Consider the following 26,202-nt stretch of genomic DNA (forward strand, 5'->3'; position numbering starts at 1 on the left):
GCGGAACGGAAGTTTGAAGCGCCTTGTCATTCGAATTTGGCGCGCGGACAGCGACCAATAGCGTGGACGGCCATGCTGCTCGGCCATGGTGCTCTCACGATATTTGTGCGTGCCTGGCACGACTGCTGTCCCACTGTCGCGTTCGCCATCCCCGTCGTCGCGTGAGAGGGTTCCGCGGACACCACGGTGCGACACACCGTCGAGCGTACCGTCCGACATCAGCCGCGATATGTCAAGTCAAATATGTCTAAAGTGGAACAGTTTCCTCAGCAATATCGCGACCAGCTTCGAGAGCCTGTGGGAGGAAGAGGGTCTGGTGGACGTGACCCTCGCGAGTGACGGACAGTGTCTCACGGCGCACAAGGTGATACTCTCGGCCAGCAGTCCCTTCTTCAAGAAGGTCTTCCAGGTGAGCTTCATCTTTGCTACTTGGAATTTGCGCGAGCGAATTTGCTCGAGGCTCCTCGTCCCGGGGCCTGTCGTCTCGTTTCGCGATCGCATCGAAAACGCGTGTGTTGTCATGCCTCGGAGGAGCGATACGACAACAAAGCGTTTGACAGCTGTCACGTAGCCTTCAAGGCGTTCTCGAGGTTAGAGATTGATTGTCGCGATCATTTTCGAGATAAACTGTACGATTATTGACAATGACATAGTTATTAATTATAGTTGATTTACTCCAAGCTGTTAATTGTGATGATTTTTATACTTATCTCGAGTTTTATTGACAAATGGCAATATATATGTTTTTCTGAACAAAATGATAGATTCTATATGATGTAGCTGTACCTAGAATAATCGATTTAAATCTGTTTTATTACAGATACTTTTTTATAAATTTTATTTCATTTTTCTTTCATATAAATTTCAGTTCTGTTATGATCTTTTATGCATTTGCATTTTATGAATTTTAATTTGCCATTATTACAAATAATATTATTTATGAAATAATGTATTTGTAAACATCAAAAAAATTGTTTATAATAGATTTTATATAACAAAAAATATAAAAGCATATAAAAAATATAAAAGAAAAAATTGTATGATACTGAAAAAAATCTATATAAGTAACAATTTGTACACAAATACAATTAATACAATTGATAATATGAATAGTAATATAATGTGTGTATATATTTCATTTTTTTCGTTTTTTAGACAAACCCATGTCAACATCCTGTCATAATACTTCAGGATGTACATTTTAGTGAATTGGAGGCACTGCTTATATTTATATATAAAGGAGAGGTAAATATTGAGCAGAAAAATTTACCAGCACTCTTAAAAGCAGCAGAAACATTACAAATTCGGGGGTTGTCTGGTGGAGATATCTTTGCAAAGGACTCGTATAAACGATTAGCTGAATTGGAGCAGGCTGTGGCCGAAGATGTACCACTGACTAAAGAAGAGACACCTAAAAAGAAGCAAAAAATTAGCAAACAACAGAATAATTCTATATTGGAGAAAGCACTAACACCTAGAATACCGCAATCAGAGAATACAAATGAATCCGCAACTAGTGATCAAAGTGGAAAGGATGGAGAGTATATGTTGCCTGAAACATTACCAAATCCAGTATATCATCGTTTAGAAATGAAAGTTAGTTTAGAAAATAGAAAATTGTGATAGCAATATGATGATTTATTGCGTGTATGATTATAATATATAACACATTCATTCTAAATGTATTTCAGATTGAACCGTTGGAAATGGCAGTAGATGATCTTCAAAAGCGATCTCCATTAGAGAAGGATCCAGCAGAAAGGCTAGACACAGGACAAGCAGATGGGAATCAAGGTTAGTATCGTAAAACATTCATCAGATATTTTTTATACCATAATTTAGTATATTACCACAGATATATAATTAAACATATAGATTATATTTTGTGTGTTTGTGTGCTGGAAAATTGTGCATTATATTAAGTGCAACATTGAGCCTTTTTTTGCATTTTCACTGCCATATTATTGCTGATGTGTTTTTTAAATTTTATAATAATCAAATACAAATTTAGTAAATTAGCAATTTGGAGATATACTTTATGTATACAAGCATATACAGAATATTTGAACAATGTCATATATTTTCTATAATTTTTCTAAAAATATTTGAAGATGATTCTTTTAGTGAAAATTTTAATCAAGCATCATTATTTGTCATATTATATTTTTGCACATTTAATGTTAAACACTTCAAAAATCACATTGCATTATTTATATAATATAGAAAAGTTTCTCTTATAAATGAGATTTTTGTCTTATACTAAATTTGTAGATTATTAATAGTACATTTATGATGTATATTCATCGGCAACTGAATATCACATTAAATTAGATATGTGTTATTGTCATATCAATTTATGTGCAAAATTTTCATTTGAAGTAATAAGTTGCAATCTAATGCGAAGACAATAATATTTTGCTTTTTCGAGATCGGAATACAAGTTACATACATTTAACATGTATTGCTCCTTGTAATCTATTATTTTCATTATCGTATACACAATTCATATTATCACATGTGTTCTCTACATACAATCGTGTTCACTGATTCATTATCTTTGCGTATGTTTTGGCGGCTACTGTAGTATCAAAGTTTTTTCTTTGATACGGTAACTTGTAGCTTTTTCGAATCTTCAGTTCGCTTTCGTCGCATATATTCTGTTCTGCTCGTATTTTTTTTTGGCGCGCCACGTTTCCTTTATTTGCTGTGCTATACCGTGAGAGAGGTAGAAACAAAGATTGCGTGCACGAGTGAAAAGTACTTTATTGAAAAGACAATGAGAGCGACGTAATTAGCATAATAAATGGTAAACATCTTCATGATTCGTTGCATTGCAGCAAAAATATTTCATGGTACATTAGATAGTATATCGTTATCGTTATTCTGAAAACGCGATTGATTGGTAATAATTGTAACTCGTGGAGTAAAAAACTGACAGTAAGATCTCGCGTCTTCTCTTTCATTTCCGTCAAAGTTTATGGGAACAAAATCGGTTTTTTTTGGCGTCACGCCTCGATTGATTGACGGTGCATAGCGTAAACGTATGTGCGTGAGCGGTGCATACGCGAGCTGGAAGATGCGTGATCGGTCCTTCATTATAGTCTTTAACGTACTTTAACTCGTTCGCATTTTCTTGATTGTGTGCGCGTAATTCACGTGTGTGTGTCGGGGCAGCCCGTGCTAAGTCTAAAGCGCGCTGTGCTGATGTGTGTGGCAGGGTCTGGGAACAGTCCTGCCGAAGACATTTCCGGTTTATCTGGCTTGTCCGGGCTAAGTGGATTCTCGGACGTCAAGCCGCTGCTTTACTCGTATCAGCATCTACCTTACGCCGATCTTCTGCCGAGCCCGGACATAATCTCGACCTGGGCGTCGTCTCGACCGATGGATCACCTGGCTTGCGATCTCATGAAGATCCTCTTCACGCCGGAAGAGAGGATTCTCTGTAACGTCAACGGCAAAATGGGAAAACAGCAGTTCGACAGCAACAAGATACATTTAATTCGGGAAGTTCTGTTGCACTTCAGCGGTATAGCGCCTAACAGCATCGAATGGGAGGAGGCGTGGAAGAATTGCGTAACCAAAATCGACACTAGCAATAGGGGCCTGAAAAGGTATTTGTTTCAGAGGCGCTCGGTCTACACCCAATGACTAGGGCGTTTCAGGTCAGGGGTCAAACGGAAACGTTTCCACTGGCTGGAATAGGAATCGTTCTTGTAAACCCGTCGCCCCGTTCGTCGTTCTCACGCGAATGTCGCGGGGCTCGTCCCTCGCTTGTTCCTCTTCGGTGTGAAGCTTTCGCGTAGCTTTACATTTAGGACAAGTTGTAAAAAATTGATGTAAGTAGATATTAAGGTTCGTGTAGCCGTTATAGGGGAAGAAGAGACGGACGGTCAGCCGGTGTGATGAAAAATCGTGGAGTTAATGTTACACGTGTAACGTAATAGGATCGTAGTGCAAGCGGTCTTCGATCCGCGATTGATGATTTTAGGCTGTAGATTTCGGGGTGACAGGGTGATTAGGCAAGAGCATAGTAGACGCGATCGAGTTATTTATATATACGTTTCAGGTTCGCCGCTCGACGTGACGAACGATCGAATAATTCTAAGCCTTCCTCTTTCGTACTTTCGTTATAATTATGTCATCCTATCAATGAGTATCCCCCCCGAGATACTTTGTTCGATCTCTCTCCTTGTCCCCCCTTTGCTCTCGCACATCATGTATTTAAAAGAAATTGTTGACGCTTCTCACGACGCGCTCACGAGCGAGGTCAATCATCCAGTTGTCTGTGTATCTGTTTATTTTTTCTATAACATCTTGAATACCGTAACATTCCTTCATATATTTAGGCGAGAATTCACTTTGACAGTAGAATTTATTTTGACTTGAATTTATTGTAAAATGTTACGATATTAAAAAGTTGGCGTATCAGGGAGACACGCGAGTCTCCCTTTCTCTCTTTCTCGCACTCGAATATGCACACACATACACACACACACATACACATCACGTACTTGCTCATACGCATTATTGATACACGGACAGGATATGCGTGTATATAAGCATTCGTTACGCGTCCATGTGTGCAATATATACACATATATGCACACGACTCACTTAGAGGTATATGTATGAAGTATGTATATATATTATATATATATATATGAGGATACGTGTCGGTCGTGTTGGTCACGCGCGTGCGTAACGTAACGTGTAGACGACCGCGGCAGCTCTATGTACACTTAAAGGAAGAGAAACTGTAGGCTCTTACGACAGGAATAGTGATTTAAGACATGCTTGTAGAGTATTTAAATCGCAGCAAAAGGATCACTCATACACACATACAGAATATGTGCGTTACGCGAACTATTAGGATATATACGTTGCGAATCAATGTGCGATTTCTTATCGCGTGCGTCCTTTTCTCAAGATTCGCACGAAAGTGTTCTTTGATCTCCGTTTATTTTGTAAAATCGAATCGTTTTTATTAGTTGCGCGCGCGATACAGGCGTTGATCAGTGGAATATATTATATTTCGACAGCTTTTTAAGCCGACTATTATTTAAATCGATATTATTGTAGACAAAACAAATGACTGGTCGCAAATAAACCTATTTTACATTTTTAATTGTCCCTTTATTTCGGATGTACCTATCATATTTCTTTATTGCGTATCTATGCAAAAATAAATAAATAAATGCTGCTCTTTACTATATTTAGAAAGGCGATAATTTTCTTAATTTCTTATTTTTTTTACAGAAAAACAAATATTTTTTGCTACGAACATTACTTTAAATTGGAGCAAAATTAGAAATCGCGCAATCTTTATCAATTTTCATCTATAAAGTGAGAATTTAAATGATAGATTGAAATTGTTTACAGGATCATTAAAGCCGATTGTGACAGTGATAGCCGAAGCTCGCAATACTTCTCCAAATCCGCAAACGTACAGCAGAGATCCGCTCGCAGTTAACCAGAATTCGCTGTGGAATGTCACGAAAATATTGGAGGACCCATCTGACTCACCGAATCGTCTTCGTGTCGAACATGCGTTAGATCAACCGAAATCCTCGAATCTCTTTGTAAGGCACAATCCTGGAGCTTCGCAACCCGAGAGTTACTCCACATTCGCCGAATCCTACAGTACAGATTTATCGGACGAGACTATAAGAGGTAGACCGGCATATCCACCATTTCCCTGTCCCTTCTGCGACAGAGCATACACGAGTTGGGGTTTTCGCAGAAGACACATAAAAGCCGTTCACACCATCTCTCCATCTCTTAATTGCAAATGGTGTTTACAAGTAAGTTTTCGAAATTTCTTAATTTACGACAGGATATAATAAGCGAATCGAATTATTATATTTAATATTTTATTTTCATCATTATCAGATTCTCCCGACACACGCGGCCTGGAGACGGCATGTGATATCGGCGCATAATCTATCGGCCAGTGACGCACATAACGGTCTCTTAATCCTAGAAGAAGCGCATATGGTTCTTCAAATAGCGCATCCTACTAGATTGGATACATTGGTTAACATTATTAAGCAGAGTTCTCAACAAAACTGTAGTCATGATAAGACACACACTCAATCGGATAAAGATTAGGTAATTGCTATCAGTCAGTATTTACAGTATTTTTGTATCGAAGATTTTATTTTTATTTTGTTTTAATTATTGGCATTGTCGATGAGATTATTAATGAATAATGGCAATGAATATATAGTTTATATAAAAATAAAACTGTGTGTGTCCAAGTAAATGCAAATTTATCTTCTTATATTTAAAAATATAAATTATTAAATAAATATAAATTATATTTTTATTATATACATATACAGTACCGGTCAAAATTATATCACCTTTTGATTTTTTCAGCATAACTTGTTTTAAAGTGCACGGATCTCTATCAAATCATAACATGTTTTGAAGGTTGGTATAACATTGAATTATAATTCAATATATGTTATACCGTCCTTCAAAATATGTTATGATTCGTGTAGAGATCCGTGCACTTTAAAACAAGTTATGCTGAAAAAATCAAAAGGTGATATAATTTTGGCCGGTACTGTACATATTATATAAGATTTGTAGTATATTTTGTTTCAAGGACATACATTGTATTATTTTTTTATTATGCTGTTCTCGGCAACTCTGTCAAAAACCGCAATTTAAATATTGTTTATTAAGGTTAAATGCATAAAAATATGACAAAATAATATATATTTTCATATATATGTATATGAATTACTGTGATATATATATACTCGTATATATAGGCAAATTATTAGCAATATTTATATATTTTTCCATTTACGAACATCGTGTATGTTTATTACAAGTGCACATAATGTGCTAGCTTGAATTGTTGGTGTTTATTCATAATGAGATTAAATATTGATTTCGAGTTATTGATAATGAAATATTGAAATAAGTATCAATAGAGAAATGATATTCTGTTATAAATAAGTCATTGCCATAATAATAATCACATTATATATTCATGCCTATTAATCATTGATATATATTTAATCAGTAATTTCGCAAAAATTTCTGGATGAATATATGAGATGAATGAAGTATTATCTACGCAATCTACCGTTTATACTTTGTTACAATGTTGCGATATCAGTAACCGGCAATTTTCAAGCTTCAAGCTTGAATTCAAAATATATGTATCTTAATATCGATCGACAGAATCTAAAGTTTAAGAGGAATCAGGTGTATTGATAATTTCCATTAAACTTTAGCGATCCTTTTTCCTTTCCAAATCATAACTCCAGCTATGTTAAGTATAGAAAGAGAGAGATAGTTTGATAACTAAATACAACGTAACTGATATTGCAACCAATCTCTGTTCGATGCTTTATAGCTCAGCCACATGGCCTTTGACGACAATGCCTGGTGCAATCTCCGTAGTAACACTGTCACTGTCATTGGCGCAATTTTCGTTCCATGCGTCTTGTTTCGCGTATTTATCTGACATGAGAATCATTTCGTTCGGACTCCATTCTGGCGAATCTCGACTATCGCCACTTTTGTGAGCGACATTCGAGTTGCACAAGTTTTCGTTACTGCGGCGATAAAATTCTGGCATTGACGGTGATGAGCTTTCGTATATAGGATTGCGTTTCATCGAAGCACGCTGATGAGGAGTTTTCCGCAGCATCGCCTAAAATAACAAGTTTTAAGAAGATTGACGTATACGGTTTGATAGTCTTTTTTGAAAAATTTGTGCTATATTATTTCATTTTCTTGTTATATCTTATTATACAATATCTTAATAATTTGAATTACGAATTAAAGAAGTTTTATAATCAATAAAATCAATTATGATATCTAAGATGTCTTCAAATAAAAAAATAATTAATGACTTTTAATAATTTTATATATTTAGACAGTTCAATTTTTAACAAAGAAAAAAAAATATTGATTTGGATTAATTTTTTATATATTCTGTAACATTACAGTTATAAGTAAAACAGTATAAATATTGATTTCTAGAAATAAACTATTATTTAAATAAATAATTGTTCGATTTCTGGAAATAAATAATTGTTTAAATCGCGATAATCTCTGTAAATTTTCAATAGAGACTTGAATAATTTGATTGCAGAATATATTGCATTCTAATAATGGTTATAACAATATTTATATGTATGTACATATAACTGTATGAAAAGAATGAGAAATGAGGAAACTAATATATTTTACCTGAAAGTTAAATGGAGGTGCGTCATCGTTTTCATCATTGTTTCTCTGTCCAATCATTTCCAATTCCTTAATGGGATTTACACTGTAATAAAAAAGAAAAATTATGCTACAAAGAAAATTTATTAACTAAAAATATTACTAAAAATTTATCTCAGCAATGATTATACCGAATATTATTATTGATATTGCGATTAAATCCATCCTCAAATTTCCAGTCTGTGTCGCCCATGTTTCTATTTTTGTTTCGAACATTTGACTCGTAATTGTTGTAATTTCGCATTGCTGAGGGTTGCATTTGATTGTATACTGGTACTTTTTGTCTGTTTGCTGATCCAGTATTATCGATATTGATCTATAAAGATACATTTTTGTATATAAAATATATCTTATATAAAAATTCGAATCGTATCTTTTAATATAAATTTTTGATGCATATTTCCTAAAGCATTGTGTTCAATATTTTTTCTAATATTGTTAGTAAAGGAAATAAAATTTTGAATTAAAAGTTTTCAGTTATAAACAATTACATGTTAATAAATCTTATCAAATTAAATATTTGGCATATAAATCAATTTGATAATGTATTTCATTTTTCAATAAAAATATTTTATTTATTTAATGTTGAAGATTAAAAAACAAAGTTTAAAGAAATAATGAAAATATAATAATTAGAGTGAAAGTATAATAATTACGAGTCTATGCATATAAAATGCAACATATAACAGTTATATTTATAAACTTACAGATATATGAGAGGGTTGTATGGTATCACGTTTATTTGCAGTTTGAAAACCAGAAATTCCACTGTTGTGGTGAGTTGGATTCTCCGGTGGACACTGAATCGGAACATTAGGATCCCTGATGAACGGAGTGTTGATCAAATTTTGTTCCCCATCGACCGACGAACGATGAAGGAGCACGTGATGCGGTGAGTTTGTTGTTTGAACTTCGACATCTAAAAAATATATCACATTGAGAGAATTTTGCTTTCCACGTCTGCAGTCTCGCTATTAAATTTGCTTTGTTTTTATATCTTAAAAAAATGCAGTCTCTCTAAGCCCACTTATTTTTATAATTTTTCTAATGAATTGAATATTACATGATATTAATTTTATAATTACATTTTTATTAATTAAAAATATAGCATCAAAATTCATAATTAATACAAACGAGAAGAGTCGATATATAAAAACAAGCAAATTTATACATATTTTGAATTGCTTTAAGTTCTTAAGAATCTTAGAATTTTTATATCGAATTCTATACGTACCTCTAGTGCTAACATTATTGTTGGCCCAAGGAACGGTTTGCCTACGTAACGGTGTATCCCAAGACTCGCATTCGTCGTCACTCATCATGGATGTTATAGATCTGTGAAAAATGTTTTTAAATTGACGTTAAATTATTATCTACATTTGCAATTGTGTGTTTTTTAAGAGATTTTTAATTCGCGATGTATATACACATCACGTAGAAAAATCGATATAATTATCGAAATTTTACGCATATTTTGAGATCAGAGCATTTAGATTGTTGCTACAGATAAAAATCAAAATTTGAAAGATATTTTAGACGATTTACCCTGCACGTTTAAGGTTTATGTTCGAGGGATCGTTCATATAGCTTGTGTCGAAGTATGATAGTTCTTGTTGCATATTGAAGGGTAGTTTGTGAACTTGAGGCAGTTTTATTTCACGGTAGGCATCTATTTTGGCACTTGGATCGATTTTATCAAGAGATATAGATTCATTTATCTTCTGGAAAGTTGCCATTATTGATTGATTGTATAGGTGAACCTGCCGAAGTGTGAAACAATATGTAAATATTATTATTTATTGAATACTTGATATTCATTTATATATTCTTAGTGTTATTGAAAGTTCTTATCATATTATATAAAAAATCATATAGGAAATTTAGTATGATGAAACGTAAAATGCGCTAAATATTATTAGTTAAACGCGTTATTTTTAAACGCTTTCCTGTATAATTTCGTCAAAATACCTGTTGCGAAAATTGCACAAGATCTTGATAACGGGCTGCACGGTATCGTAGGAGAACTTGAAACATACTCTTCGATCTCCACTTGCTGCAATAGAATTGAATAAAGTCCTTCGTTTCTTGGTCCATTTCTCCCTTCAGTAAAGGCCCCATTTCCTTTCTCACCATGTGTCCTCTGAATGCTAATGGAGTGAATATAATAATGTATATATAAGAAGAGAGATGGAGAGAAAAGAGAAATAGTTTATATAAATATTTTTAGACAAATTTTTAAACATTTTATAAATATATGATTGAAACGTTGGAATATCAGGATTTATTTATCAGATGTTTAAGAATATATTGTAAATAGTAGAGGTGATAAAATGATAGGTAAAATGATATAAAAATATCACATTCTTCAAGATCCAAAATTAATATTATTTTCTTAATCACATTTTTGTATCATCACTGCCGCTTCATCTTCCGTGAGCAACTCTGTCTTTTTGATTGATGCTTTCTTCACTGAAATAATACGTTACAATTGATCGAGAAACGTTTAAATCATAAATATATACATCAAAAGATAAATCGCATTTACTACAATTCCGTTAAGACAAATTTATATACTTGCCAAGATCCTTCTTGATGTTGCTCATCTTTGAAATAATGTTTTTGCGCACTAAAAAGGCACGCATCATGCACTGCACTTTTATGATCTTTCTTACTTGAGTCTCATATAAACGTGATAGATATTCTTCATTGTAATATTTCAAAAAGACCTTGGTCTTGCCGATGATCCAACCTTCCATCTTTAATCTGACTAGAAGTAATCTACAATTATCCTTCGTCATCTCGACTGTTTCGTTAAAATCAAAGGCCAAAAATTTATATCTGTAATTAGAAATCGTCATTTTTGTATTCACATATAACAAAAATATTTTTTTTACATTCAGTTTTATGTTAAAGAAAATATGCATATATTTTCCTGTGACTCGCTGTATTCGTGATTCAAAATGCTATTTTTAAAATAATTAAATTACCTGCGAAGGAATTCTTGGAAAGGTATCCTATATGGATAACCGCGTTGTCTGGCTCTTGCCGTATCTAGAACTGCTAACGCTTTGATTTGCTGTTTGACAACTTCTCGATAAAAACCGCGAGGAACATTCTCGAGGTCGGAGCGTATGCATCTGACAAAATGTGTGCCGCTTCCCGTGGCTATTGCAAGATTTTTCAGAATTTCGAGACTTGTCGATCTGAACGTCGACGAGCACGTCCGCATTTTGTGTGTCTGCGAATATTGTCCTCTAGACGCAGTATTGTATTTCTATCAAATTAAAAAAAATAAGATTTTGCTATGCTGCAAGCTAGAGAAGCTTAGTTTTTGTGAAAACTTTATCTCCAAATGTTTCTGATGCGTTTGAATTAAAATGTTTCGAAACAATAGAAAATTTGACTTTAAATTGACAAAATATTCTGTTATTAAAATTAAAATTGTATTGAATTTTGCAATTTTTACATCGATAATAGATACATTTGTTTATCATCTTATACTTACGCGAAAATTGGAAGATTCTTGCACAAGAGTACCCCATTTGTTTTTCAACGTTTTCTCCGTTGCGACACAAGGTTTGTGGACAATTGTCAAACTGCCCGACTTTGTCAGCTTGTTGGTGAACATTTGTTTGACTGTATCGTATGAAGAGTATCTCATCGTACCGATCATCTCTGGCGGTAAAAAATCTCGGTTTTTCGCTGCGATTTCGCTGGCATCGTATATCAATTTGCCGGTGTAATGTGCGATCGTGAACTCATGCGAACTCATCAGTTTCACATGAGTGCTATACTTATCCTCTTTGATCCTCTCGAAAATGTACTGAGCGTCCTGCAATTGTCGCGAAGCATCATTGATAATCCGCAGGAGACCATCCTGCTTATTCATCAGCTGATCGACTGCTTCCTTATTATCGTAAAAGCGTAATTTTTGTACGGGTATATCTTCCTCGTCTTGTTCTTGCTAAAGTCGCAGAAAAAAATACATAGTATGTATTTTTACTCATTTCTTTAGTATGCAATTGATTTTATTAGTATATTCGTTATTTGATACGTAGAGATAAAAGATTTGTAACTTTATTAATCTGCTTTATAAGTTTTATAAATTTGCTATAGATATATTAATATGTATTTTAATAAATTAGAGTCATTTATTAGTTTAACAAAAAAATTTACCATTTCCCAGGCGAATATTCTTTGGTTAAAATAATATTGCATTTGTTCGTTCATTGTATTCACTAGCAATTGCTCTAATCGATTCACTGAGAAACATTCAAACCCAAAGTAATCGAGGATGCTGATAGAATATTTGTCGCCACTGGAAATTAAAATATATATGATAGAATATCTATCCATATGCAGAAAAAATGGAGAGAGAAAAAAATGGTATCGTTTTCATTTATTATACACTTTCATGCGTGAAATTTCTGCGTAACTTACTAAAGACTACGAGTCATTGAGAGTTTATAATTAATGGTGTTGATTATCCAGTCTACTAAACGCTGATAAAGAGTATTCGCCATGACATCCCGTGCTTCTTTCGCCTCTTCGCAAGTGTGTTTTCTACGCATCGCTGATCCCTTCACGATCAAACAATAATTAATAAGAGCCCAAGTAAATTTTTTCGCGTCTAAGCCAAGGAGTTCGGCTACTGTAATTTGAAATAGCTAATCAGACTTTGCATCTGGATGGACAAGTATTTTAATACGATTTGATATGAATTAGTCTTTTTTATGAGAACAGTCAATGGATTTAATCTTTGAATTTAACTTTTTACCTTTGTTAGCGGCTTCGTTGTTGTGCAATTCAGCCTCTCCGTTATTGCCTTCGACGAATCGGATCTCTCCGAACATCAGAATAGCTGCGAGAATTTTGCAAATGGTCTCGCAGTGCTCTTCCATATCCATAAACTTAAAATTTTCTAAAAATTCTTTAAACTTGACCGCGTTATGCTGCGGATTGTTTCTCACTTTGAATGCTCGTTTCTTCTCTATAACCTTGTCGATTATTCTAAGATATCGGAGTCTTCTTCCATTTGGTAGGCAATAATCCTTTAATTTTCCTGACGCATCGAGACCATCGTACAAGTAATAAAAGGCATGAAAGTTGGATTGATTTCTGGAAAAGTATTTACCTGTTATATTAACATATATTTTTGAGATATTATTCCCAAAAATTAGAATTTTTTTACTATTTTTTATTTTATAAGATTTATAAATTAAAGTTACATTATATTAGAATTTATTTCATTATTTTTATTGTTTTATAATTAATAGTATCAATATAAATAATAGTATCAATTACACTATTTCCGCGTATTTTCTTGTAAGAAATAAATTATAAAGAATTGACTTTTTGTCGACATATGCGCCTGCAATGATGACCTGTTATACATAGAAATATAAAATGTGGCATATTCTTTGATACCTACTCCATGTTTCGATAAAACTGAAGATTACCTCGAGATAATCAGAAATCTTTAATTAAGGAACTAAAAGTTTGTGCAAAATATTATATTATAATAAAAAAAATCTTGTCGAAGAATAGGCTACCTGTCGCGAGTGGAAACACGCCACTTTTCCAATTGATATAGCCAAAATATCGCGCCTGATGCTTTGCCGGTTGAGCCAAAAGTCGTCTGTATTTGCAATATGCATCTAGTGGAATTAGCATTAAGCAGTGTCGCTGCATTGGTGAGAGCATGAACAATTTCTATAGCTCGTAGCACTCTTAATCCAGTATCTTGCAGACCCTAAAAAATATCATTACATTATTCGTAATTTTATTTATATGCCGAATGTATGCGTTTGTGTTCAGCTTACTTTTCCGAGAAACGTAAGATGTTTTACTAGATGCAGCATGTTCGTCGTTTTTCCAGAGTTGCTCTCACCGGCTAATAAAATGTGTTGCGGTTCTTCATTATGTATAACGTCTTGAAACGCGCTGTCTGCCACGGAATAGATGTGAGGTGCGTTTTCGGATCGCGATTTGCATTGATATTTCGTGTGATGCTGTAAATAAAATCGCGCGTCCAGATTTATGCTTCAATTTATGATATAAGATTATTGTAATCTCGCTATTGAACACATATCTAATAGCAATTTTTTATTCGCCAATGAGATTCTTATTTAAATTTGTACAAAATTCTTTATCAAAAGCGTAGATTACAGAGTGCAATCGATGATTCAGCATAAAACTTACGTGAGCACCGTAAATATCGCGCTCCTCATTTGGATTGAGTATCAGCAGAACATCGCCGATAAATGTGTGATATTCACCCCGCTCTAATCTTTCGCGAAGTTGATGTAGAATCACGTCCTCGGTTAAGATCTCCAATGCCGCTAAATCTTCCGTGAGCATCTGTTCCGCTGGTTCATCCTTATGGTTCTGTCGAGAAAATTATAGTTTTTCATTTGATACTGTAAGTTGATTTATCTCGTGACTTATGTAAATCGTTACCTTCAAAAAACCATTACGAACTACCGATTCCGCTTTTCTTTGCTCTCTGCCCTTTTCGGAGACATCCATTACCAATGATTTTATTTCTTGCGTCAGCTAAAAATCCATCCATTGCATATTACATTTTTTTATCATTGCAGGAAATTATGTCGACTAATGAAATTATTTATAGATTCTAATACAAAAGCTATATCGAGGCTATCTCGAAAGTATTATTAAAATATAAAATCAAGAAAATTTCGCAAGATGTATTTTATAATTCTTATCATTCTTTATAAATAATAAATATTTTTGTTCATTATTATAATTAGTATTATTTTCAAAGTAATCAATTAATTTTAAAGAATATAGAAAAAAGGTTGCAATTTTTTAGATTTTATATGTTCAGAGGCTATGATTTATTCATATCCACGTGTTGTAATCTATTTTTGCTAATTCGTAGCCTGTATGGAAATATCTTATTATATTACCGTGTAATCGTTCTCGGGTAGCTCCGACAGGAAGGGATGTTCGACGATCTCTACTATATATGGTCTGTTCTCGGGATTCTTCTCAAGGCATCTGGAACAAACGTATAGCAAACGTGATTCTCGCGCAGGTTTCATTCGCAACGTTCGTAATAAAGAGATTTTCATATCTGATTGATCACGTACTCCGAGATGAAGTCATTGAGATTCTCCGACCAGTTGGCGGGTCGGTAGACGGTCGGCGGTGGATTACGGACTATCTGGAAGAGAGCGCGCGTCGGATGCATGTCCTCGAAGGGTGCCTTGCCATCGGCCAGCTCTATTGCTGTGATGCCGATCGCCCATACGTCGATCCGGTTATCGTATCCGCTATCAGCCCCGTTGACAATTTCCGGCGCCATCCAGGATGGCGAGCCTATGCAGGTGTGTCGTTTCTCGAGTTCGTTCTTCAACACCCTGGAGAGCCCAAAATCGATCAATTTCACTTCGCCTTCCTTCGTTAGGGCGATGTTGCTGCCACGGATGTCTCTGTGGATTACATTGTGCTCGTGCAAGTGGATTAAAGCCTGAAATATAAAAAAAGAAATATGACGAGTAATATTTAGTTTTAATAATTATTGTTGTACATATATTTTATTTTACGAAAGCGCAAAGTTGTATCATTGACAGGTATTCGAAAGATCAAGTAGATCAATGAATGTTACAACCATTGAATTATTTCTCATGGGAAAAATATCATTATTATCATATATGTTATTAATTTAGCTATAAGAGAATATTTGTTGGAGCTAATGGATTTAAATTTAAAATTGATAAAATCGCGAATGCTATAAATGTTACATAACAAACCGCGCATTAATCTAACATCGCAGATTGAAATGGCTGAATCTCTAAGAATAACATGCATGTAATTATCTTTGAAGTATGACAATGCGGAAGGGAAGTTGGCAACTCGGCACCTTCAGTGTCTTGCGAGAATCGTTTTTATAGATTTACTGCAAATTGAACGATCTATAATTTGCAGCTGGTCGTGCTCGCAGCGCGTAACAAGCGCGAGTCAATGAGCAGTTTCAACGTGGCGTGGGCATGAAATCATTAATACCAGGCTCATCAACAAGCTGCTTCAAAGGGCATCCTATACTCCGAAGCTAAAGGTGAGCTATTGCAAAGTTGCTTACAATAAACACTGAAATTTTCGTTCGTCTTTTGCGATATTTAATTCATTTCTGATAAACTCGCGTGTTTGAGGCTTACTTGAGAGATCAGATAAAATATAATATTAAATAATATTAAATTTAACTTATTTGTAATATTTATTTTCTCTTAAGTCTCTATGTCAAAATCGATGGATCGACTTAACAAATATTTTTATTAAATTTATACTTTACGCTACACAGCGTATCTTTAATATTTTAAAAATAAGATAGACAATCATGCGAATTCTTCATCGTTTGTTGGCCGAATGATATACAAGAAATAGTTACAAGAGTAAGGAGAAAACTCGAGGGACGAACGAATTGTTAATTGGCGGATAAAGATTAAACAGGATATAACGATCGTACAGAAGAAGCATAGCAGTCTCCATTCGTCTTTCGTTCTTTATCCGTTTTCTCTTTATGTTTCTGTTTGTAGCACTGCGCACTGCTCTTCGCGGGCATTTATTTCGCGTGTAATTTGCCGGCATTAAACGTCAACGTGGTCTGATTTACCGCACGAGTGACCGTGGACGAATCGCTACCGAGCCCATGGAACACGTATCCGTGAGGAAAGAGGAGGAGAACGGGGTGTTGCGTGCAGTTTCCAAGGTAGAAAAGGAACGACATGGGCTCGACATAAGTCGGGAGATGAGGAGGATACGGCGGGGACCGCTGGTCCCCAGTGGCGAAGGGCATCGGATTGTGCGTGCACAAGGCACACCCGAAAGGTATGGATCTACATAATGATTTAGTGACAAACTACCCGGATCGTAAATATTATTGCCATGAACCATGAGAGTCACTCGCGAGAGAAAGAATGCCGAGCTCCATTAAGCGCGTTGTGCTCTTTCGATGAATCTATGATGAGAGATGTTGATTTCGAGGAAAATATCGAAATTTGATAGAGAAAACATTCGTCAGTTTCGATATTGAGTTTCGAAACTCTTTTAATAGTTTATTAATTTTAGAACAGTTATATGCGTTTCTTCCTTTCAATTGATTTTTATAACTAAATAATATCAAGTTATATATTAGGCTTTATAATAACGTAACTATCTTGAAGAAGATAAAGACAGTGCTGTAATGTACTCATCGATTCTGTCTTACTGCCCGCTTATCTTGTACCAGTACAGAAGAGATGACAGTAATGATATATTTTAAACGCTTACCGTTTAACAGCCCGTGATGCTTATACCGTACTAGTCTATAGTTATGACGATGTAGCAATCAAATAGCGATTAGAATAGAACCTACATAGAACATCAAGTGAACAAATCTGTGCTGATATTCGTAAGATAAGAGTTGCAGTATGACAAAGATACAAAAACAAATTATTCTTATTGAACAATCTCTTATTATCCAATGATTCATTTTTGAAAGATTTCTCTTCTGGTGATTTTTTTATAATATTTTTATAAAACGAAATAAATATCAAGAAATTAGATAAATTAGCTCTTGCTTATAACAATCTACAAATAATATAGTAATATTGCCACATAATTAGATATAGGAGCAAGGAAAAATCAGTGACACACGAATCAAAACGGAAGTGGTCACTTAAGTTTCATCCTGCTGCGTGTCTCAGTGTCATTCGTTTTTTTTTTAATTCTCGTCTCTATTTTTCCTTTAATACGCACATGGTTTCTTAAGTCCGTTGAGAAATGAGCACGATATCCTCGCCAATTATCCGACCTCCTAGGAGAGACCGGAATCGTGGAAGGCGGTATTATTGTAAATAAGCGAATCCGTCTGCCGTGATCATTAACTATTAAGCAAAATCATAACAGCCTACGAAACGGAAGGGTGTTTAGCTTTTCGTTCCTCGATGACCCTTCCTCCCTTCTCGCCTTTCCTGCATTTACGGTCTTTCTTGCTCGAGCATTTGTTCAGTTTGTATTTCATTCGCGTTTCCGAACGGAAACACTTCGTGTTTTATCATCTACTCTATGTCAGTTCTTACCTTTTTTTCTTTCTCGAAACTCGTGGAAAAATTAACGGCATGGCTTACGTTTTACGATTGTCGTAAACAAGGGTAATATTCAATTAATGCTGCGGCTTAAATTTATCGTGACGTTAACTGCATTGCCCATTAATGTTAATAATAATCAAGGCAAAAAAATCGATATTTTTACTGGACGCACAAATTTTACGAATTCAGACTATCGTCTTGTTACGGTAAAGATACAGTTATCTTATTTTTTTATCAATTTTTTGTTAATTTACATTTTGTATATACATTTTGATAAAATATCAAACTGACTATTTGAGCCTTGCATAATAAGATACAAATGAATTAATTTCGCGATTTGTAAAAGCAAAATTAAATATCTTTTTTACATTATCTATGTCGAGAGAAGTATATACACATGATTCAAAAGTACAGTTGCAATGTCTGACACACAAATTGCTCTTACTACATAAAATTGCTAAGAATGAAGACATAAGTGTAAGCGCGAGAGAAGAAGACGAGTCTTTGTGCTTGATTTTGAGTAGATGCTGAGATAGTTGTATGAGGGAGAGAATCATCAAGAGGGAACTCTCATTTGTGTGCGGAAGTTAATTAGCGAACCAGCTCACTTGTCTAATTTGTAATTTCTATGTGCCGCATCTCCGTTGGTCCTAGGAACCTTCACGTACTATTTATAATCTCAGTTTTATTTGCTTCTGTTTATAAATTAGATGGAAACCTGAAAGTTTCTAATGGGTTTGAATATTGACGTTATTTTTGATAAATTTTATCAAATCAAAGTAATTTAATCTTTCTAATTTATTGACACGTTCGTGTATTTTTATCATATTATTAGATATTTTATATTTAGATATTTTATATGAACTAGCTATGCTTTTAATCTATAATAATAAAATTAGTATATATTATCAAAAACTAGCATATTTTATGTTTTATAATATATTACAATTTTTTAAATACTTTTGAACGGATAAAAGTACTTAGAAATATATACAGATTCAAGAATTACAGATTTAGGTTTTTATTTGAAAAATTATGAAACTGTATAAACATAGCTTTTTGTATAAACATGAAATAATAGTCATTTGCATATATATATATAACGTTTACGCAATTTTGAAGTGTTACATTCAAGAGAAAATAAAAAATTATATTTATACATATATATTTAATTTATATTTATATATATACAATATATATAAATAATAATCTTTATATATATATATAAATTATATAATATATAATCATATTATATATATTTTTTGTTTTCTCTTGAAATATTACACTTTAAATTTGCATAAATGTTTCCCATATATGTATAGCAGTTTGTATAATCGATCGAGGAATCATCACTTCGATATCGAGAGAGAGAAACGATTATCGATATTGTAAAAGGACATTTCACTTCAGACGCTACAAATATGCCTTCAAACGTTCAGTTAATAAGGATACAAGCACAGACATATATATACATATAGATAATAATAATATATAGATATCTGTGGATATAGAAGACGCAAAAATTTTTCTTTCCAAATTGGTCAATCAAACGCTTTCATAGCTTTCGTTCGTAATATCAAGTGTGGTGCACCCTCTGTGTTATAATTATTTATCGATGCCACCAGTTGGCGCCAAGAGTACCTCGCGCGGCGTAAACTTGACGCCATTATCGTGAAACGCGCGCGACATGTACATATGTACTCGGTCTTTCCGTGCCTTTAATCGCGTATTCTACGAGTGTGTGTGTAATTAAATCGGTGCCAATGCGTCTTCTGTGTAATCAGCGGGATAATCTGTCATGGGATAAAAGCATCGCGCCGAGATATACCGTCGAGCACATAATTGTATCGTAATAATAACGCGAGTCCATCGCCGTAACCTATTATTATCATTTCTGTCGGTGCTCACCGATGTTCACTCGGCTCTCACCCAGGTAATATATTTTTATTTTCATTTTATTTATTGCGCTCTCTATTTTTTGAGAGAGAAGGGGGAAAGGAAGAAAACAGAATGACGAAGGGTAGCGAGAGATATGGTGATGGTTAGATTGCGATACAATTTGGGCCGGACATTCCGCGACGACTATCTTTCTCGGCTACCGACCGTATATATATATATATATATATATATATCGCTTCGCGTATCTCGAGCAAAAACTAATTACCTTAGTCGAGCTTGCTTGCTTTCGGTCAGTCGGGCTTTTTCTCGCGTTATAACATCAATGATTTATTATTAATCGTCTTACGCGAGACGTGCCTCTTACTTAAGTATCTTGGTCTCTCTCTCTCTCTCTCTCTCTCTCTCTCTCTCTCTCTCTCTCTCTCTCTCTCTCTCTCTCTCTCTCTCTCTCTCCTCTCTCTCCCTCCCTCTCTCTCCCTCTCTCTCTCTCCCTCCCTCTCTCTCTCTCTCCCTCTCTCTCTCTCCCTCTCTCTCTCTCTCTCCCTCCCTCTCTCTCTCTCTCTCTCTCTCTCTCTCTCTCTCCCTCTCTCTCTCTCCCTCTCTCTCTCTCCCTCTCTCTCTCTCCGCGCGTCGTATCTTCGTTAATTAATTTTAATTTTTATATTATGTTTTTTTAAGTCTATATTTCGGTGACGGTAATTAGTTTTTGCTCGAGTTGCTTTAATTTTCACATCGTCATTTTGGCTACATTCTCCCTTATGGTGACAATATTTTATGTAAGTTTGCATAAATTTCACATAAATAAATTTTTTGTCATATTTTTTATAATTACGTTAAAAATATCACATTTCTACATTTATAAAATTATTTTTTAATTTGTTTCATAATAGATATTAAATCGAGAAAAGCAAAAATATAAAAAAATATTGTGATACACGGTATTCGCATATATATAGTATATAGTAGAAAATATATAAATTGATATTATATAATAGGAATTTTACCTTAATCACTTCCTTCAGGATGAAAGCAATATGCTCCTCTCGCATTCTTTTGTCATTTGCGCTTATCCCGCGAATGAGATCCGAAACCGTTCCTCCCTCGCAGAACTGTAATATAATGACATTTAGTTAATTATACAATCATCTAAATTTATAAATATAAGTTGTATAAAAAAGCGAATGGCAGAATTGTGCCCAATCATCGCGTATTTAAATTTATTATGAACAACGGGGACTTTCATGCTTATACAAAATTTTATGTAATAATTATCAATCTTTTTATCTATTTGAATGTTAATTGAAATGTCATTTTAATTGCGGAAATAATTTAGATTATTATATATATGAGATTAGAAATTACATTTTCCGTATTTGTGTGTTTATCTTCGCAAATATCCGTCTTTCCTTAAAATTTTTTAGAATTTTAAAAATTCTTTTTAAAAATTTTTGCCTAAACTTACATAACATTTTCATTACGGATATTTAATAATTTTGATTTTTGTTACGCCTTACAAACAAAAGTTAATTCAGTCAGAGGAGGATTCTCATAGAGTTGATATTTGCTGCAATTAAGTCTGGAGAACTTATATTCAAAGTGTAATAAACTTCTTACGTCTACAATTACATGAAACGTGCAGTAATCTTGAGAAAACGTGATCCAGCGATCTTCGTCCACGTGTTATTCCGGAATATGGTCTCGTGTGAACCGCGGATCGTAACACAGATGCTAGGTAGCCAAGAAAGGTTTCTTTCGTGACTTTAACGCGTGCTTTTTCAAATCTCACGTTTTCTTGTCAGCAGATCAAAAAAGATATTTACAAGATGATTTTTTCCATATCAAACTATATTATATAAAATGTCTCGGAATTTTATTAGTTCATGTGTCTTAAATTCGACTCTCTTTTGCTAGAATTAATTGTGAATAATTCGTGACGCGGTGAGAAAGTTTTTTTTCGGATGCTGCACGCGATGCAACAGATTCAATGCACTCGTGCCTTAGTATAGATGAGCTTTTCATCGCGGTCCATTGATTACCAATGATCCTCACATATGCGCCCGTAAAACTGGCCCGATGTGAAATACCACCGGTGATAAATCCTTGCTACATTGTCATGTTTCTCTCTTTTTCTCCCTCTCTCCTATCTTTCCTTTTCGAAATCTCGGTGCTCGTTTCTGCCTGAGTCGATTGATTTACAAAATTGCTATTTGGTCCACGATGCACCGGCACGACGCGAGATGCTCTCTGCGAGATGCGTCTCCTTTCTACCTCCCTTCGCGGTCTGTTGCGCCTTTATTGCGTGTAATCTCCGGCAACGAGCAATCAGCGGGCTTAACGTAGCGACCGGCGACTCATTACGTTTCTTCCTTGCGGATACTTAGCCCGTCTCTGAGCCTCGCACGCGAGTTCAAAGTGGATCGTGAGATCCAGACAGATTTCTTGTTTTTTGACGCGTTCACGCATTGCTTTTGAATCTACAGCGAGATGTGAGAGAAGGAAAATATGTGTAGTTGAAAACTTAATATAAAACTTAAAAAGCTCTCATGAACGAATCGAATAAGATTCAGATATGATCATGATAAATTAATCGAGATTAATTAAATATTTACAGATTGATTAAATACGTGTTTTTTAATTTTAGAATATCGTGCTCTCGTGCCTAAATATTGTTTAAAAATATTTATGAATTAAATTATTTGCGTTTATATTTTTTAAATGAAAATATTAACAATGAATATATTTATCAATTTAGATTAAAATAATTAGAAGAAATTAAATTAGTAGAGAATAATATACTCTTTTTACTAAATTTTTTATCATTTTTTAAAATATTTCATGTTTCTTTATGACAATATAATTTCCAAAGTTAATGTAAAAGGAGATATATCATATTTCACAGTATAAAGTCATGTAAATTTTGTAGAAAGTTTATGAAATTCAATATACGGTTTCCTTCAAGAAATGTTCTGTGCATCGAACGATAAAGGCGTGGCTGAAAAGGCGCCGATTCTCAAGATAACTCGACCGATTTTCGAGCGCACGTATTACGTCAACTATCGTCGCTTTACTCGAGATAAATAATAATGTTTCGGGCATACACACCGCGGAGGTCCATCCGTAAATTAGGGCCGCGACGTGCCGGGCCTCACCTGCGTACACGAACGAGTTTAATGATTGTTTAATGGGAGCGCGCGTGTCATAAATTATCCATGTATTCGACGCTCAAATGCTTGAAATTGCCTCTGGGTCCTGAGCATGGATATACACGGCAACCCTCACTTCTGGCTTCGCTTTCTCCCCTTCTCCTTCTGCCATGTCTCCTTCATATTTCGTTCTGCATCTTTGTTTTTTCTCTTTCTTTCTCTTCCTCTCTCTCTCTCTCTCTTTTTTCTTCTCACTTTTTATTGGAGAATTATGACGTTAAAAGAAACGCATTACGGATATATATCGCGCAACGTCGATAGGAACTTTGTTACGATTTCGACCTTCGGTGTAACAATAACAATGATTGCAATGATAATAATACATCTTCGGCTCAATCAAAGTCTATAATATAGACTATCCGTAGTACTAACAATAAGTTTTTTTTATAATATCATCAAATATATATTTTTTTTTATGGAAAAATGGATAGATTGTTATATTAAGATGATCAATTTTTAAGAGAAAGTTAAAGAGAATTAGACGAATAATAGATATATATTAATTCTATTTTTACATCACACACATACATAATAATCTTTATGAGATTTCGTGTAGAAAAAGTGAGATGTGCATATATAATAGATTTAAAAATAGACAAGTCAATTGTGTATAAAAACTTATTAAATGTAAATTTATTATATTTGATAGTCACTTTGATTTTGTAATCTAACGCTTACCTCCATGATGAACCATATCTCGTCATATTCGGACTTTTTCGCGGATCGTCTGCGATATATTCCGTAGAAATCCGGGAGATTTGGATGACCGGCGAAATCGCGAAGAACACGATATTCCTCCACAATCAGAGACTGCGTTTCCGGCGTGAGCTTTTGAATTTTAATAGCAACCTTTTTATTTCCTGAAACACAATTGATATGTATTGCGCTTATTTTTGTGCGCAATTATTTTTTGCTGCTATAAATAGTAGAGAGAGAGAGTTTTCCTATATTTTTATATATTTATATTTCGACTTATATTGACGATATATATTTTTTTATTGCGTACCAGCTTGTTGATCAATTCCCTCGTACACTTCGCCGAATATACCGACACCAATGCGATCCTTCAGCGCGTATCTTTTTCCCGGATCCTGAATGCTATCCATTCGTTTAACAGTCCCAGGCCTTGTGTCTTGATTCCTACCCCGATTTTCCATCTTCATTTGTTCATCTCGATCGTTATTTGCACTCCGTTTTCCGTAACCAAAATCGTTCATCTTGATAGACAGCGTTTTAAATGTACAGAGTTTGAAGTCGAAATCCTATACAGATTTTTTGAACAAGAAAAAAAGAAAATAGACAAAATATTATTAATATGAAAATATAATTAAATATATTGTAATTTATTTTATAATCTGAAACTAGTGATTTGCCATTTTCGATACTATAATACAGCACATCTACATATGTATATCTTCTCTTTTTCAGATACTTGTGGAAGTGAACATTAAGAAAAAATATTCGACGCCCTTTTCGTTTCCTTGAAAAACCATCATCAACGCCTCTACCTCGTGATCAAGCCGCGGAATTGAAGAGATGACTCCGAACATTCTTCGAATATTTTAAGAGACGTCAGGATCTGTCGACCGGTGTTTTAGCAGCGTCTTGGTGAGTGCTAATTATATTCTCTCTCCCTCCGTGAACGAGGGGTAATCGTTAATTAGTAGCTTGCTTCCTGAAAGCTTCGGCAGGCGTTGTCGAAGAAGGATGCAGCAAAAAAATGATCGAGAAGGCATTGTCGGCTACGAACCCGACTTGCATCCCTGCCTATTTATCGGTCATACGTTTAATCGAATTATATTAAGCCTTTATCGTGATTTAATCAAATTTCTTCTATTCAAACAATTAAGACGCATCTGTCGAAATTTCTTATATGCTAGAACCTGTGTATATAATACAGGAAATAATTAAAATTTTCAATAATATATCACCAAACTTATCATCTTCGCGTCAATAAATAAATTACGGTTAATTGGAATAAAATATTATATATTTTTTAAATATCGTAACATTTATCATGCAGTGTGCATAAATTTTACTTTATTTTACGGCCATAAATATTCGTTTCTTCTCGCAAGTATTAATGTTTATTCTACCAACGACTATTAATTTTATTTATTATTTATACATAATAATCAGAAATCGAGTTTACATCGAATACTAAGATTTGTAGGTCTCATATATGTATTCCGAGCGATATATTTTATTATCGCTTTAGCTCAATTTTATTATTTGCCTTATTCGTAGTGGCGAATTAACACCTTCGAATGTCTGCAAAAAAATTAATCTGCCATTTTCTCGACACGTATTCTCGCATCTCTGCGAACTCGTATAAATCCCTACGCAGATCGGTGGGGAATAAACGTGTTGCCCGATACGTAGAGCGAGAACAGAGAGAAATCACACATCGTTAGCCAATTCATTTATTCCCGGTCGGCGCCCGTCCGGCATAATCCGTCGATTTGTCGGCGCGGCGTGTCCCATGTAATGCCGCTTCTTGCCGCTTGTAATCGAGTCCGAGAGAAGGAGAGTGACTCGAGCGAGAGGATGGCGCGTCACTGACTATATGTGAACGGTCGTAAGAAAAGTAACTCGCGATCGGGAAGACGCGTTCACTGTTCCGTCCTTCAACTCCTCCCCCTGCTTCTGTTAAATCTCCGGCGCCCTTCGGGATCTTCCTGCCTCTGTCTCTCCCCTTTGCACCCTCGCACTCTTCGTCGTCTTTCCCCTCTCTCGCTTTGTACCAGTCTCGGTTTATT

The 26,202-nt window shown here is 34.6% G+C and overlaps 2 protein-coding genes across 5 annotated transcripts in view; one reads left to right on the plus strand and one right to left on the minus strand.

The window, feature by feature from the left end:
- Positions 1-9,136, plus strand: LOC145942357 (uncharacterized). Of its 3 annotated transcripts, XM_083048982.1 has the most exons (6): positions 71-409; positions 1,156-1,596; positions 1,692-1,794; positions 5,380-5,801; positions 5,890-6,108; positions 8,999-9,136. In XM_083048982.1, exons 1-5 carry the CDS (start codon positions 86-88, stop codon positions 6,106-6,108), a joined length of 1,509 nt encoding a protein of 502 aa, XP_082905108.1. In that variant the 5' UTR covers positions 71-85; the 3' UTR covers positions 8,999-9,136. The 3 variants fall into 3 exon arrangements, with proteins under 3 accessions (XP_082905110.1, XP_082905108.1, XP_082905109.1); XM_083048983.1 differs by lacking the exon at positions 8,999-9,136 and having other exon boundaries at positions 5,890-7,182; XM_083048984.1 differs by lacking the exons at positions 5,380-5,801; positions 5,890-6,108; positions 8,999-9,136 and adding an exon at positions 3,218-5,125 and having other exon boundaries at positions 1-409.
- Positions 7,167-26,202, minus strand: part of Ninac (STKc_myosinIII_N_like and MYSc_Myo21 domain-containing protein ninaC) — a 21,315-nt gene continuing 2,279 nt past the window's right edge. For both annotated transcript variants that reach the window (XM_083048981.1, XM_083048980.1), the window contains exons 2-24: positions 24,450-24,705; positions 24,122-24,303; positions 21,245-21,349; positions 15,363-15,742; positions 15,180-15,270; positions 14,710-14,805; positions 14,452-14,637; positions 14,073-14,261; positions 13,803-14,002; positions 13,028-13,368; positions 12,691-12,901; positions 12,427-12,568; positions 11,756-12,214; positions 11,238-11,524; positions 10,829-11,088; positions 10,651-10,719; positions 10,219-10,397; positions 9,796-10,010; positions 9,485-9,585; positions 8,958-9,169; positions 8,382-8,566; positions 8,215-8,296; positions 7,167-7,672 (exon numbers count right to left, since the gene is read on the minus strand). In XM_083048981.1, coding sequence (XP_082905107.1) covers positions 7,367-7,672; positions 8,215-8,296; positions 8,382-8,566; positions 8,958-9,169; positions 9,485-9,585; positions 9,796-10,010; positions 10,219-10,397; positions 10,651-10,719; positions 10,829-11,088; positions 11,238-11,524; positions 11,756-12,214; positions 12,427-12,568; positions 12,691-12,901; positions 13,028-13,368; positions 13,803-14,002; positions 14,073-14,261; positions 14,452-14,637; positions 14,710-14,805; positions 15,180-15,270; positions 15,363-15,742; positions 21,245-21,349; positions 24,122-24,303; positions 24,450-24,660 — 4,689 coding nt within the window. In that variant the 5' untranslated portion in view covers positions 24,661-24,705 and the 3' untranslated portion in view covers positions 7,167-7,366. The remainder of the gene's footprint in view (positions 7,673-8,214; positions 8,297-8,381; positions 8,567-8,957; positions 9,170-9,484; positions 9,586-9,795; positions 10,011-10,218; positions 10,398-10,650; positions 10,720-10,828; positions 11,089-11,237; positions 11,525-11,755; positions 12,215-12,426; positions 12,569-12,690; positions 12,902-13,027; positions 13,369-13,802; positions 14,003-14,072; positions 14,262-14,451; positions 14,638-14,709; positions 14,806-15,179; positions 15,271-15,362; positions 15,743-21,244; positions 21,350-24,121; positions 24,304-24,449; positions 24,706-26,202) is intronic.

This window comes from Prenolepis imparis, unplaced genomic scaffold, assembly GCF_030444845.1.
Source record: "Prenolepis imparis isolate NDT839.2.m4 unplaced genomic scaffold, iyPreImpa1.0 SCAF_11, whole genome shotgun sequence".
In the NCBI taxonomy this organism is placed as follows: Eukaryota; Metazoa; Arthropoda; class Insecta; order Hymenoptera; family Formicidae; genus Prenolepis; species Prenolepis imparis.

Excerpts from the sequence above, each read along its gene's own strand:
- LOC145942357 (XM_083048982.1), top strand. The coding sequence starts at position 86 with ATGGTGCTCTCACGATATTTGTGCGTGCCTGGCACGACTGCTGTCCCA. Across the intron at positions 410-1,155 it reads TCTTCAAGAAGGTCTTCCAG|ACAAACCCATGTCAACATCC; the intron begins GTGAGCTTCATC and ends TTCGTTTTTTAG. Across the intron at positions 1,795-5,379 it reads ACAAGCAGATGGGAATCAAG|GATCATTAAAGCCGATTGTG; the intron begins GTTAGTATCGTA and ends AATTGTTTACAG.